The sequence below is a fragment of the Hyla sarda genome, unplaced genomic scaffold (assembly GCF_029499605.1).
Source record: "Hyla sarda isolate aHylSar1 unplaced genomic scaffold, aHylSar1.hap1 scaffold_1920, whole genome shotgun sequence".
NCBI lineage: Eukaryota > Metazoa > Chordata > Amphibia > Anura > Hylidae > Hyla > Hyla sarda.
In genome coordinates, this window is record NW_026608575.1 from 13781 (window position 1) to 29675 (window position 15895).

Sequence of the window (15895 nt, forward strand, 5' to 3'; positions counted from 1 at the left end):
TTACTGTGTGGTGAAGCTTCTGTGATGTCATACAGTCCTGTTACTGTGTGGTGTGGCCTCTGTGATGTCATACAGTCCTGTTACTGTGTGGTGAGGCCTCTGTGATGTCATACACACCTGTTACTGTGTGGTGAGGCCTCTGTGATGTCATACACACCTGTTACTGTGTGGTGAGGCCTCTGTGATGTCATACAGTCCTGTTACTGTGTGGTGAGGCCTCTGTGATGTCATACAGTCCTGTTACTGTGTGGTGAGGCCTCTGTGATGTCATACACACCTGTTACTGTGTGGTGAGGCCTCTGTGATGTCATACACACCTGTTACTGTGTGGTGTGGCCTCTGTGATGTCATACAGTCCTGTTACTGTGTGGTGAGGCCTCTGTGATGTCATACAGTCCTGTTACTGTGTGGTGAGGCCTCTGTGATGTCATACACACCTGTTACTGTGTGGTGAGGCCTCTGTGATGTCATACACACCTGTTACTGTGTGGTGTGGCCTCTGTGATGTCATACAGTCCTGTTACTGTGTGGTGAGGCCTCTGTGATGTCATACAGTCCTGTTACTGTGTGGTGAGGCCTCTGTGATGTCATACAGTCCTGTTACTGTGTGGTGTGGCCTCTGTGATGTCATACACACCTGTTACTGTGTGGTGAGGCCTCTGTGATGTCATACAGTCCTTTTACCGTTTGGTATAGTCCTCGGCCGCTCTCTTTGTCTGGTTAAGTCACATGACCTGCTCTTTTGTGTCCCTCCTCTAGCAATGTCCAGAACAGGAATCTGTACCTGGCCACACTTGGCGCAGTGTTGGGGCCCCTGAGCTTTGGTTTTGTCTTGGGGTTCAGCTCTCCAGCCATCTCTGATTTGAAGAACACGGAGGATCCGCGGCTAATTCTGGACCAAGAGACGGCGTCATGGTTTGGTGTGAGCTCTCTTATGGAAATGTGGGTCATGGTGGTGTGGGGGTGGGGGTCTCCTCCTATAGATGTGGTATATGGTGTGGGGGGGGTCTCCTCTTATAGATGTGGTATATGGTGTGGGGGGGGTCTCCTCTTTATAGATGTGGTATATGGTGTGGGGGGGGTCTCCTCTTATAGATGGTGATTCATTGTGGGGGTCTCTTCTCTCATTGATGGGGATTACTTGTTGTGGTCTCCTCGTATAGTTGGGGGGTCTCCTCTTATAGATGGGGGGATTCTTTGTGGGGGTCTCCTTTATAGATGGTGATTCATTGTGGGGGTCTCTTATAGATGGGGGGGGTCTTCTCTCATAGATGGGGTTTCCTTGTTGTGGTCTCCTCGTATAGTTTGGGGCGTCTCCTCTTATAGATGGTGGGGGGGGTCTCCTCTTATATATGGGGGGGGGGTCTCCTCTTTTAGATGGGGGGGATTCGTTGTTGGGGTCTCCTCATATAGTTGGGGAGGTCTCCTCTTATAGATGGGGGATTCATTGTGGGGGGTCTCATCTTATAGATGGTGATTCATTGTGGGGGTCTCTTATAGCTGGTGGGGGGGTCTCCTCTTTTAGATGGGGGATTCATTGTTGGGGTCTCTTATAGATGGTGGTGGGGGGTCTCCTCTTTTAGATGGGGGGGATTCGTTGTTGGGGTCTCCTCATATAGTTGGGGGGGTCTCCTCTTATAGATGGGGGATTCATTGTGGGGGTCTCATCTTATAGATGGTGATTCATTGTGGGGGTCTCTTATAGCTGGTGGGGGGGTCTCCTCTTTTAGATGGGGGATTCATTGTTGGGGTCTCTTATAGATGGTGGTGGGGGGTCTCCTCTTATAGATGGTGGGGGATACCTCCTCACCCTTGTGTCCAGTTACTGTCCTGACTGATGCTCCTCTCTCCCCCACAGTCTATAGTCACCATTGGTGCAGCTGCTGGGGGCATCCTTGGTGGGTGGCTGGTGGACCGCGTGGGCCGGAAGCTCAGCCTCATGCTCTGCGCTTTTCCTTATGTCCTTGGCTTCGCCCTGATCATATCTGCTCAAAACATGTGGATGTTGCTGGGTGGCCGCGTGTTGTCCGGACTTGCCAGCGGAGTCACCTCCTTGGTGGTCCCAGTGAGTATCGTGACATTTCTTTGCTGTATGGGGGGAACTATATTCAGATGACCCTTCCCCCTCATCATGACCTATAAATGGGAGAATATGGTGAAGCTTGTGCATTATTCTGATTCTTTATCCTCCTGTCTAATATATGTATGACAGCCATAGCCCCTGGTTAGGTCAGGGCCCGGTCTACATTGTCTGGATCCTCATAGTAAGAACAGGGCCCGGTCTACATTGTCTGGATCCTCAAAGTAAGATCAGGGCCCGGTCTACATTGTCCGGATCCTCATAGTAAGAACAGGACCTGGTCTACATTGTCCGGATCCACATAGTAAGAACAGGACTCGGTCTACATTGTCCGGATCCTCATAGTAAGATCAGGGCCTGGTCTACATTGTCCGGATCCACATAGTAAGAACAGGACCCGGTCTACATTGTCTGGATCCTCATAGTAAGAACAGGACCCGGTCTACATTGTCCGGATCCTCATAGTAAGATCAGGGCCTGGTCTACATTGTCCAGATCCACATAGTAAGAACAGGACCCTGTCTACATTGTCTGGATCCTCATAGTAAGAACAGGACCCGGTCTACATTGTCTGGATCCACATAGTAAGATCAGGGCCCGGTCTACATTGTCCGGATCCTCACAGTAAGATCAGGGCCCGGTCTACATTGTCCGGATCCTCATAGTAAGATCAGGGCCCGTTCTACATTGTCTGAATCCTCATAGTAAGAACAGGGCCCGGTCTACATTGTCTGGATCCTCATAGTAAGATCAGGGCCCGTTCTACATTGTCTGAATCCTCATAGTAAGAACAGGGCCCGGTCTACATTGTCCGGATCCTCATAGTAAGATCAGGGCCTGGTCTACATTGTCCAGATCCACATAGTAAGAACAGGACCCTGTCTACATTGTCTGGATCCTCATAGTAAGATCAGGACCTGGTTTACATTGTCTGGATCCTCATAGTAAGAACAGGACCCGGTCTACATTGTCTGAATCCTCATAGTAAGAACAGGGCCCGGTCTACATTGTCTGGATCATCATAGTAAGAACAGGACCCGGTCTACATTATCCGGATCCTCATAGTAAGATCAGGGTCTGGTCTACATTGTCCGGATCCACATAGTAAGAACAGGACCCGGTCTACATTGTCCGTATCCTCATAGTAAGATCAGGGCCTGGTCTACATTGTCCGTATCCTCATAGTAAGAACAGGACCCGGTCTACATTGTCTGGATCCTCATAGTAAGAACAGGACCCGGTCTACATTGTCCGGATCCTCATAGTAAGATCAGGGCCTGGTCTACATTGTCCAGATCCACATAGTAAGAACAGGACCCTGTCTACATTGTCTGGATCCTCATAGTAAGAACAGGACCCGGTCTACATTGTCTGGATCCACATAGTAAGAACAGGGCCCGGTCTACATTGTCCGGATCCTCATAGTAAGATCAGGGCCCGTTCTACATTGTCTGAATCCTCATAGTAAGAACAGGGCCCGGTCTACATTGTCCGGATCCTCATAGTAAGATCAGGGCCCGGTCTACATTGTCTGGATCCTCATAGTAAGATCAGGACCTGGTTTACATTGTCTGAATCCTCATAGTAAGAACAGGGCCCGGTCTACATTGTCTGGATCATCATAGTAAGAACAGGGCCCGGTCTACATTGTCTGGACTCTCGTAGTAAGAACAGGGCCCGGTCTACATTGTCTGGATCCTCATAGTAAGAACAGGGCCCGGTCTACATTGTCTGGATCCTCATAGTAAGAACAGGGCCCGGTCTACATTGTCCGGATCCTCATAGTAAGATCAGTGCCGGTCTACATTGTCCGGATCCACATAGTAAGAACAGGACCCGGTCTACATTGTCCGGATCCTCATAGTAAGATCAGTGCCGGTCTACATTGTCCGGATCCACATAGTAAGATCAGGGCCCGGTCTACATTGTCCGGATCCACATAGTAAGATCAGGGCCCGGTCTACATTGTCCGGATCCACATAGTAAGATCAGGGCCCGGTCTACATTGGGATGTTTGATTGCACCCTAACTTCTGTCCTCCCCTTTGTAGGTGTATATTTCAGAGACGTCACACTCCGGGGTCCGAGGGATGTTGGGCTCCTGCGTACAGCTGATGGTGGTCACTGGAATTGTAGGAGCTTATATTGCAGGTAATGTTGAATGGGGGAGGAGTTCACAGGGTTATTGTAGCTTAATGTATTGGTTTGTCTCTGTGTAGGAATGGTCGTGAGCTGGCGCTGGCTGGCGGTGGTCTGCTCTGTGCCCCCTGTCCTCATGGTGATTTTAATGTGCTTCATGCCCGAGACCCCACGATATCTCATCAACCAGGAGAGACGAGCAGAGGCGATGGCTGCTCTGCACTTTCTGCGAGGGCCAGATGTGGACCATGAGTGGGAATACCGGCAAATCGAGGCCAGCGGGGATCAGCAGGTGAGAGGGGGAAGGATCACTGGGGTGTCAGGGGCTATGTTTCCTATTACACAGGCTGTATGCTGCCTATCTCGGGGGTGGACACTGTCTTGGCAGTATGCTGTATTGGGGCGGTACTATCTAGGTGGTGGATGCTCTTTCGGGACGGTACTATCTCGGGGGTGGACGGTACTATCTCGGGGGTGGACGGTACTATCTCGGGGGTGGACGGTACTATCTCGGGGGTGGATGCTGCCTATCACAGTTGTACTTTGCTGATGTTCTTGTCTCCTCAGGAGGATGGGTTAAAGATGGCGGATTTCATGGCACCGTCTATATACAAACCATTCATCATCGGCATCCTACTCATGTTTTTCCAGCAGGCCACCGGCATTAACGCCATCATGTTCTATGCCGATATGATATTTGAGGAAGCAAAGTTCCAGGTAAGCTGCGGTGTCGGTGACTCTGGTGTAAGCTCCGCCCTCCTCTCATATATATCGTTTCGCCATGTTTTTCAGAACAGTAGCTTGGCTTCGGTTATTGTTGGGCTGGTGCAGGTGGTGTTCACAGCGGTGGCTGCGCTCATCATGGACCGGGCTGGGAGGAAGGTCCTTTTGGTCATCTCAGGTACTTTTATGCTACATAGGGGGGTGTGGTCTGTGATTTGGAGGTGGAGCTCTAACAATGGTGATGTGTTGTATGGGCCCTGAGGGCTCCTGATGATGTTCTTCATACTATTACCTCGGGGCCCCATCATACACTCGCCAGGTGATGCCATTTATAGTGATGTCACCATGGCTACTTTGGTCAGGTGATCTGGCATTCGGAGGATAATATAACAATTCTGATTGTTGCCCCACTGGATACCCCTAATCCTTCACACCTGCCCCATACAGCAGCTCCTATTTTCTCTCTCCAGGGGTCGTTATGGCGATCAGCACCGCCTTGTTTGGGGTGTATTTTAGAATCAGTGTGGCGCATGTGAACAACTCATCAGGCGTGACGAGCCCCGGGGAAATGGCGGACGGCCCCACCGATCCACTGGCATGGTTGGCTTTGGTCAGCATGGGTCTGTTCATCGCTGGTAAGATACCGGGGGCTCTACAGGAGTGCGGGCACATTCACCCCATGTGATGTCCTGATCATCGCTGGTAATATACAGGGGGCACTACAGGAGTGCGGGCACATTCACCCCATGTGATGTCCTTATCATCACTGGTAATATACAGGGGGCACTACAGGAGTGCGGGCACATTCACCCCATGTGATGTCCTTATCATCGCTGGTAATATACCGGGGGCACTACAGGAGTGCGGGCACATTCACCCCATGTGATGTCCTTATCATCGCTGGTAATATACAGGGGGCTCTACAGAAGTGCGGGCACATTCACCCCATGTGATGTCCTTATCATCGCTGGTAATATACAGGGGGCACTACAGGAGTGCGGGCACATTCACCCCATGTGATGTCCTTATCATCGCTGGTAAGATACCGGGGGCATTACTGGAGTGCGGGCACATTCACCCCATGTGATGTCCTTATCATCGCTGGTAATATACAGGGGGCACTACAGGAGTGCGGGCACATTCACCCCATGTGATGTCCTTATCATCACTGGTAATATACAGGGGGCACTACAGGAGTGCGGGCACATTCACCCCATGTGATGTCCTTATCATCGCTGGTAATATACCGGGGGCACTACAGGAGTGCGGGCACATTCACCCCATGTGATGTCCTTATCATCGCTGGTAATATACTGGGGGCACTACAGGAGTGCGGGCACATTCACCCCATGTGATGTCCTTATCATCGCTGGTAATATACCGGGGGCACTACAGAAGTGCAGGCACATTCACCCCATGTGATGTCCTTATCATCGCTGGTAAGATACCGGGGGCACTACAGGAGTGCGGGCACATTCACCCCATGTGATGTCCTTATCATCGCTGGTAATATACCGGGGGCACTACAGGAGTGCGGGCACATTCACCCCATGTGATGTCCTTATCATCGCTGGTAATATACTGGGGGCACTACAGGAGTGCGGGCACATTCACCCCATGTGATGTCCTTATCATCGCTGGTAATATACCGGGGGCACTACAGAAGTGCGGGCACATTCACCCCATGTGATGTCCTTATCATCGCTGGTAAGATACCGGGGGCATTACTGGAGTGCGGGCACATTCACCCCATGTGATGTCCTTATCATCGCTGGTAATATACAGGGGGCACTACAGGAGTGCGGGCACATTCACCCCATGTGATGTCCTTATCATCACTGGTAATATACAGGGGGCACTACAGGAGTGCGGGCACATTCACCCCATGTGATGTCCTTATCATCGCTGGTAAGATACCGGGGGCATTACTGGAGTGCGGGCACATTCACCCCATGTGATGTCCTTATCATCACTGGTAATATACCGGGGGCACTACAGGAGTGCGGGCACATTCACCCCATGTGATGTCCTTATCATCGCTGGTAATATACAGGGGGCACTACAGGAGTGCGGGCACATTCACCCCATGTGATGTCCTTATCAACGCTGGTAATATACAGGGGGCACTACAGGAGTGCGGGCACATTCACCCCATGTGATGTCCTTATTATCGCTGGTAATATACTGGGGGCACTACAGAAGTGCGAGCACATTCACCCCATGTGATGTCCTCATCGCTGGTCAGATACCGGGGGCACTACAGAAGTGCGGGCACATTCACCCCTTGTGATGTCCTTATTATCGCTGGTAATATACAGGGGGCACTACAGGAGTGCGAGCACATTCACCCCATGTGATGTCCTTATCATCGCTGGTAATATACCGGGGGCACTACAGGAGTGCGGGCACATTCACCCCATGTGATGTCCTTATCATCGCTGGTAATATACAGGGGGCACTACAGAAGTGCGGGCACATTCACCCCATGTGATGTCCTTATCATCGCTGGTAATATACAGGGGGCACTACAGGAGTGCGGGCACATTCACCCCATGTGATGTCCTTATTATCGCTGGTAATATACAGGGGGCACTACAGAAGTGCGGGCACATTCACCCCATGTGATGTCCTTATCATCGCTGGTAATATACAGGGGGCACTACAGGAGTGCGGGCACATTCACCCCATGTGATGTCCTTATTATCGCTGGTAATATACAGGGGGCACTACAGAAGTGCGGGCACATTCACCCCATGTGATGTCCTTATCATCGCTGGTAATATACCGGGGGCACTACAGAAGTGCGGGCACATTCACCCCATGTGATGTCCTTATCATCGTTGGTAATATACCGGGGGCACTACAGGAGTGCGGGCACATTCACCCCATATGATGTCCTTATCATCACTGGTAATATACTGGGGGCACTACAGGAGTGCGAGCACATTCACCCTATGTGATGTCCTGATCATCGCTGGTAATATACAGGGGGCACTACAGAAGTGCGGGCACATTCACCCCATGTGATGTCCTTATCATCACTGGTAATATACAGGGGGCACTACAGGAGTGCGGGCACATTCACCCCATGTGATGTCCTTATCATCACTGGTAATATACAGGGGGCACTACAGGAGTGCGGGCACATTCACCCCATGTGATGTCCTTATCATCACTGGTAATATACCGGGGGCACTACAGGAGTGCGGGCACATTCACCCCATGTGATGTCCTTATCATCGCTGGTAATATACAGGGGGCACTACAGGAGTGCGGGCACATTCACCCCATGTGATGTCCTTATCATCACTGGTAATATACAGGGGGCACTACAGGAGTGCGGGCACATTCACCCCATGTGATGTCCTTATCATCACTGGTAATATACTGGGGGCACTACAGGAGTGCGGGCACATTCACCCCATGTGATGTCCTTATCATCGCTGGTAATATACAGGGGGCACTACAGGAGTGCGGGCACATTCACCCCATGTGATGTCCTTATCATCGCTGGTAATATACAGGGGGCACTACAGGAGTGCGGGCACATTCACCCCATGTGATGTCCTTATCATCACTGGTAATATACAGGGGGCACTACAGGAGTGCAGGCACATTCACCCCATGTGATGTCCTTATCATCGCTGGTAATATACAGGGGGCACTACAGGAGTGCGGGCACATTCACCCCATGTGATGTCCTTATCATCGCTGGTAATATACAGGGGGCACTACAGGAGTGCGGGCACATTCACCCCATGTGATGTCCTTATCATCGCTGGTAATATACTGGGGGCACTACAGGAGTGCGGGCACATTCACCCCATGTGATGTCCTTATCATCGCTGGTAATATACTGGGGGCACTACAGGAGTGCGGGCACATTCACCCCATGTGATGTCCTTATCATCGCTGGTAATATACAGGGGGCACTACAGGAGTGCAGGCACATTCACCCATGTGATGTCCTTATCGCTGGTAATATACTGGGGGCACTACAGAAGTGCGGGCACATTCACCCCATGTGATGTCCTTATCGCTGGTAATATACCGGGGGCACTACAGGAGTGCGGGCACATTCACCCCATGTGATGTCCTTATCATCACTGGTAATATACAGGGGGCACTACAGGAGTGCGGGCACATTCACCCCATGTGATGTCCTTATCATCGCTGGTAATATACAGGGGGCACTACAGGAGTGCGGGCACATTCACCCCATGTGATGTCCTCATCGCTGGTAATATACAGGGGGCACTACAGGAGTGCGGGCACATTCACCCCATGTGATGTCCTTATCATCGCTGGTAATATACAGGGGGCACTACAGAAGTGCGGGCACATTCACCCCATGTGATGTCCTTATCGCTGGTAATATACAGGGGGCACTACAGGAGTGCGGGCACATTCACCCCATGTGATGTCCTTATTATCACTGGTAATATACAGGGGGCACTACAGAAGTGCGGGCACATTCACCCCATGTGATGTCCTTATCGCTGGTAATATACAGGGGGCACTACAGGAGTGCGGGCACATTCACCCCATGTGATGTCCTTATCATCGCTGGTAAGATACAGGGGGCACTACAGGAGTGCGGGCACATTCACCCCATGTGATGTCCTTATCATCGCTGGTAATATACCGGGGGCACTACAGGAGTGCGGGCACATTCACCCCATGTGATGTCCTTATCATCGCTGGTAATATACAGGGGGCACTACAGGAGTGCGGGCACATTCACCCCATGTGATGTCCTTATCATCGCTGGTAATATACAGGGGGCACTACAGGAGTGCGGGCACATTCACCCCATGTGATGTCCTTATCATCGCTGGTAATATACAGGGGGCACTACAGAAGTGCGGGCACATTCACCCCATGTGATGTCCTTATCGCTGGTAATATACAGGGGGCACTACAGGAGTGCGGGCACATTCACCCCATGTGATGTCCTTATCATCACTGGTAATATACAGGGGGCACTACAGGAGTGCGGGCACATTCACCCCATGTGATGTCCTTATCGCTGGTAATATACAGGGGGCACTACAGGAGTGCGGGCACATTCACCCCATGTGATGTCCTTATCATCGCTGGTAATATACAGGGGGCACTACAGGAGTGCGGGCACATTCACCCCATGTGATGTCCTTATCATCGCTGGTAAGATACAGGGGGCACTACAGGAGTGCGGGCACATTCACCCCATGTGATGTCCTTATCATCGCTGGTAATATACAGGGGGCACTACAGGAGTGCGGGCACATTCACCCCATGTGATGTCCTTATCATCGCTGGTAATATACAGGGGGCACTACAGGAGTGCGGGCACATTCACCCCATGTGATGTCCTCATCGCTGGTAATATACAGGGGGCACTACAGGAGTGCGGGCACATTCACCCCATGTGATGTCCTTATCATCGCTGGTAATATACAGGGGGCACTACAGAAGTGCGGGCACATTCACCCCATGTGATGTCCTTATCGCTGGTAATATACAGGGGGCACTACAGGAGTGCGGGCACATTCACCCCATGTGATGTCCTTATCATCACTGGTAATATACAGGGGGCACTACAGGAGTGCGGGCACATTCACCCCATGTGATGTCCTTATCATCGCTGGTAATATACAGGGGGCACTACAGGAGTGCGGGCACATTCACCCCATGTGATGTCCTCATCGCTGGTAATATACAGGGGGCACTACAGGAGTGCGGGCACATTCACCCCATGTGATGTCCTTATCATCGCTGGTAATATACAGGGGGCACTACAGAAGTGCGGGCACATTCACCCCATGTGATGTCCTTATCATCACTGGTAATATACAGGGGGCACTACAGGAGTGCGGGCACATTCACCCCATGTGATGTCCTTATCATCGCTGGTAATATACAGGGGGCACTACAGAAGTGCGGGCACATTCACCCCATGTGATGTCCTTATCATCACTGGTAATATACAAGGGGCACTACAGGAGTGCGGGCACATAAACCCCATGTGATGTCCTTATCGCTGGTAATATACAGGGGGCACTACAGGAGTGCGGGCACATTCACCCCATGTGATGTCCTTATCATCGCTGGTAATATACTGGGGGCACTACAGGAGTGCGGGCACATTCACCCCATGTGATGTCCTTATCATCGCTGGTAATATACTGGGGGCACTACAGGAGTGCGGGCACATTCACCCCATGTGATGTCCTTATCATCGCTGGTAATATACAGGGGGCACTACAGGAGTGCGGGCACATTCACCCCATGTGATGTCCTTATCATCGCTGGTAATATACAGGGGGCACTACAGGAGTGCGGGCACATTCACCCCATGTGATGTCCTTATCATCGCTGGTAATATACCGGGGGCACTACAGGAGTGCGGGCACATTCACCCCATGTGATGTCCTTATCATCGCTGGTAATATACAGGGGGCACTACAGGAGTGCGGGCACATTCACCCCATGTGATGTCCTTATCATCGCTGGTAATATACAGGGGGCACTACAGGAGTGCGGGCACATTCACCCCATGTGATGTCCTTATCATCGCTGGTAAGATACAGGGGGCACTACAGGAGTGCGGGCACATTCACCCCATGTGATGTCCTTATCATCGCTGGTAATATACAGGGGGCACTACAGGAGTGCGGGCACATTCACCCCATGTGATGTCCTTATCATCGCTGGTAATATACAGGGGGCACTACAGAAGTGCGGGCACATTCACCCCATGTGATGTCCTTATCATCGCTGGAAATATACAGGGGGCACTACAGGAGTGCGGGCACATTCACCCCATGTGATGTCCTTATCATCACTGGTAATATACAGGGGGCACTACAGAAGTGCGGGCACATTCACCCCATGTGATGTCCTTATCATCACTGGTAATATACAGGGGGCACTACAGAAGTGCGGGCACATTCACCCCATGTGATGTCCTTATCATCACTGGTAATATACCGGGGGCACTACAGGAGTGCGGGCACATTCACCCCATGTGATGTCCTTATCATCACTGGTAATATACCGGGGGCACTACAGAAGTGCGGGCACATAAACCCCATGTGATGTCCTTATCATCGCTGGTAAGATACAGGGGGCACTACAGAAGTGCGGGCACATTCACCCCTTGTGATGTCCTTATCATCGCTGGTAATATACTGGGGGCACTACAGGAGTGCGGGCACATTCACCCCATGTGATGTCCTTATTATCGCTGGTAATATACAGGGGGCACTACAGGAGTGCGGGCACATTCACCCCATGTGATGTCCTTATCATCGCTGGTAATATACCGGGGGCACTACAGAAGTGCGGGCACATTCACCCCATGTGATGTCCTTATCATCACTGGTAATATACAGGGGGCACTACAGAAGTGCGGGCACATTCACCCCATGTGATGTCCTGATCATCGCTGGTAATATACTGGGGGCACTACAGAAGTGCGGGCACATTCACCCCATGTGATGTCCTTATCATCACTGGTAATATACAGGGGGCACTACAGGAGTGCGGGCACATTCACCCCATGTGATGTCCTTATCATCGTTGGTAAGATACCGGGGGCACTACAGAAGTGCGGGCACATTCACCCCATATGATGTCCTTATCATCACTGGTAATATACTGGGGGCACTACAGGAGTGCGGGCACATTCACCCCATGTGATGTCCTTATCATCGCTGGTAATATACCGGGGGCACTACAGGAGTGCGGGCACATTCACCCCATATGATGTCCTTATCATCACTGGTAATATACTGGGGGCACTACAGGAGTGCGAGCACATTCACCCCATATGATGTCCTTATCATCACTGGTAATATACTGGGGGCACTACAGGAGTGCGAGCACATTCACCCTATGTGATGTCCTGATCATCGCTGGTAATATACAGGGGGCACTACAGGAGTGCGGGCACATTCACCCCATGTGATGTCCTTATCATCGCTGGTAATATACTGGGGGCACTACAGGAGTGCGGGCACATTCACCCCATGTGATGTCCTTATCATCACTGGTAATATACAGGGGGCACTACAGAAGTGCGGGCACATTCACCCCATGTGATGTCCTTATCATCACTGGTAATATACAGGGGGCACTACAGGAGTGCGGGCACATTCACCCCATGTGATGTCCTTATCATCGCTGGTAATATACAGGGGGCACTACAGGAGTGCGGGCACATTCACCCCATGTGATGTCCTTATCATCGCTGGTAATATACAGGGGGCACTACAGGAGTGCGGGCACATTCACCCCATGTGATGTCCTTATCATCGCTGGTAATATACAGGGGGCACTACAGGAGTGCGGGCACATTCACCCCATGTGATGTCCTTATCATCACTGGTAATATACTGGGGGCACTACAGGAGTGCAGGCACATTCACCCCATGTGATGTCCTTATCATCGCTGGTAATATACAGGGGGCACTACAGGAGTGCGGGCACATTCACCCCATGTGATGTCCTTATCATCGCTGGTAATATACAGGGGGCACTACAGGAGTGCGGGCACATTCACCCCATGTGATGTCCTTATCATCACTGGTAAGATACAGGGGGCACTACAGGAGTGCGGGCACATTCACCCCATGTGATGTCCTTATCATCGCTGGTAAGATACCGGGGGCACTACAGGAGTGCGGGCACATTCACCCCATGTGATGTCCTTATCATCGCTGGTAATATACAGGGGGCACTACAGGAGTGCGGGCACATTCACCCCATGTGATGTCCTTATCATCACTGGTAAGATACAGGGGGCACTACAGGAGTGCGGGCACATTCACCCCATGTGATGTCCTTATCATCGCTGGTAATATACAGGGGGCACTACAGGAGTGCGGGCACATTCACCCCATGTGATGTCCTCATCGCTGGTAATATACAGGGGGCACTACAGGAGTGCGGGCACATTCACCCCATGTGATGTCCTTATCATCGCTGGTAATATACAGGGGGCACTACAGAAGTGCGGGCACATTCACCCCATGTGATGTCCTTATCGCTGGTAATATACCGGGGGCACTACTGGAGTGCGGGCACATTCACCCCATGTGATGTCCTTATCATCGCTGGTAATATACTGGGGGCACTACAGGAGTGCGGGCACATTCACCCCATGTGATGTCCTTATCATCGCTGGTAATATACAGGGGGCACTACAGGAGTGCGGGCACATTCACCCCATGTGATGTCCTTATCATCACTGGTAATATACAGGGGGCACTACAGAAGTGCGGGCACATTCACCCCATGTGATGTCCTTATCATCGCTGGTAAGATACAGGGGGCACTACAGGAGTGCGGGCACATTCACCCCATGTGATGTCCTTATCATCACTGGTAATATACCGGGGGCACTACAGGAGTGCGGGCACATTCACCCCATGTGATGTCCTTATCATCGCTGGTAATATACAGGGGGCACTACAGGAGTGCGGGCACATTCACCCCATGTGATGTCCTTATCATCGCTGGTAATATACAGGGGGCACTACAGGAGTGCGGGCACATTCACCCCATGTGATGTCCTTATCATCGCTGGTAATATACCGGGGGCACTACAGGAGTGCGGGCACATTCACCCCATGTGATGTCCTTATCATCGCTGGTAATATACAGGGGGCACTACTGGAGTGCGGGCACATTCACCCCATGTGATGTCCTGATCATCGCTGGTAATATACAGGGGGCACTACAGGAGTGCGGGCACATTCACCCCATGTGATGTCCTTATCATCGCTGGTAATATACAGGGGGCACTACAGAAGTGCGGGCACATTCACCCCATGTGATGTCCTTATCATCACTGGTAATATACAGGGGGCACTACAGGAGTGCGGGCACATTCACCCCATGTGATGTCCTTATCATCACTGGTAATATACAGGGGGCACTACAGGAGTGCGGGCACATTCACCCCATGTGATGTCCTTATCATCACTGGTAATATACAGGGGGCACTACAGGAGTGCGGGCACATTCACCCCATGTGATGTCCTCATCGCTGGTAATATACCGGGGGCACTACAGGAGTGCGGGCACATTCACCCCATGTGATGTCCTTATCATCACTGGTAATATACAGGGGGCACTACAGGAGTGCGGGCACATTCACCCCATGTGATGTCCTCATCATCACTGGTAATATACAGGGGGCACTACAGAAGTGCGGGCACATTCACCCCATGTGATGTCCTTATCATCGCTGGTAATATACCGGGGGCACTACAGAAGTGCGGGCACATTCACCCCATGTGATGTCCTTATCATCGCTGGTAATATACCGGGGGCACTACAGGAGTGCGGGCACATTCACCCCATGTGATGTCCTTATCATCGCTGGTAAGATACAGGGGGCACTACAGGAGTGCGGGCACATTCACCCCATGTGATGTCCTTATCATCGCTGGTAATATACCGGGGGCACTACAGAAGTGCGGGCACATTCACCCCATGTGATGTCCTTATCATCGCTGGTAATATACCGGGGGCACTACAGGAGTGCGGGCACATTCACCCCATGTGATGTCCTTATCATCGCTGGTAAGATACAGGGGGCACTACAGGAGTGCGGGCACATTCACCCCATGTGATGTCCTTATCATCACTGGTAATATACTGGGGGCACTACAGAAGTGCGGGCACATTCACCCCATGTGATGTCCTTATCATCACTGGTAATATACAGGGGGCACTACAGGAGTGCGGGCACATTCACCCCATGTGATGTCCTTATCATCGTTGGTAAGATACCGGGGGCACTACAGAAGTGCGGGCACATTCACCCCATATGATGTCCTTATCATCACTGGTAATATACTGGGGGCACTACAGGAGTGCGAGCACATTCACCCCATGTGATGTCCTGATCATCGCTGGTAATATACAGGGGGCACTACAGGAGTGCGGGCACATTCACCCCATG

General features: G+C 51.5%; 1 protein-coding gene across 1 annotated transcript; it reads left to right on the forward strand.

The window, feature by feature from the left end:
• Positions 1 to 745: 745 nt before the first annotated feature.
• LOC130316208 (solute carrier family 2, facilitated glucose transporter member 8-like) lies at positions 746 to 5576 on the forward strand (the record flags this gene model as incomplete). Its single annotated transcript, XM_056552782.1, has 7 exons — positions 746 to 922; positions 1859 to 2065; positions 4131 to 4230; positions 4299 to 4510; positions 4786 to 4935; positions 5011 to 5119; positions 5412 to 5576. Coding segments are annotated over 7 exons (1120 nt in total), but the record flags the coding sequence as incomplete, so codon positions are not given.
• Positions 5577 to 15895: the final 10319 nt, after the last annotated feature.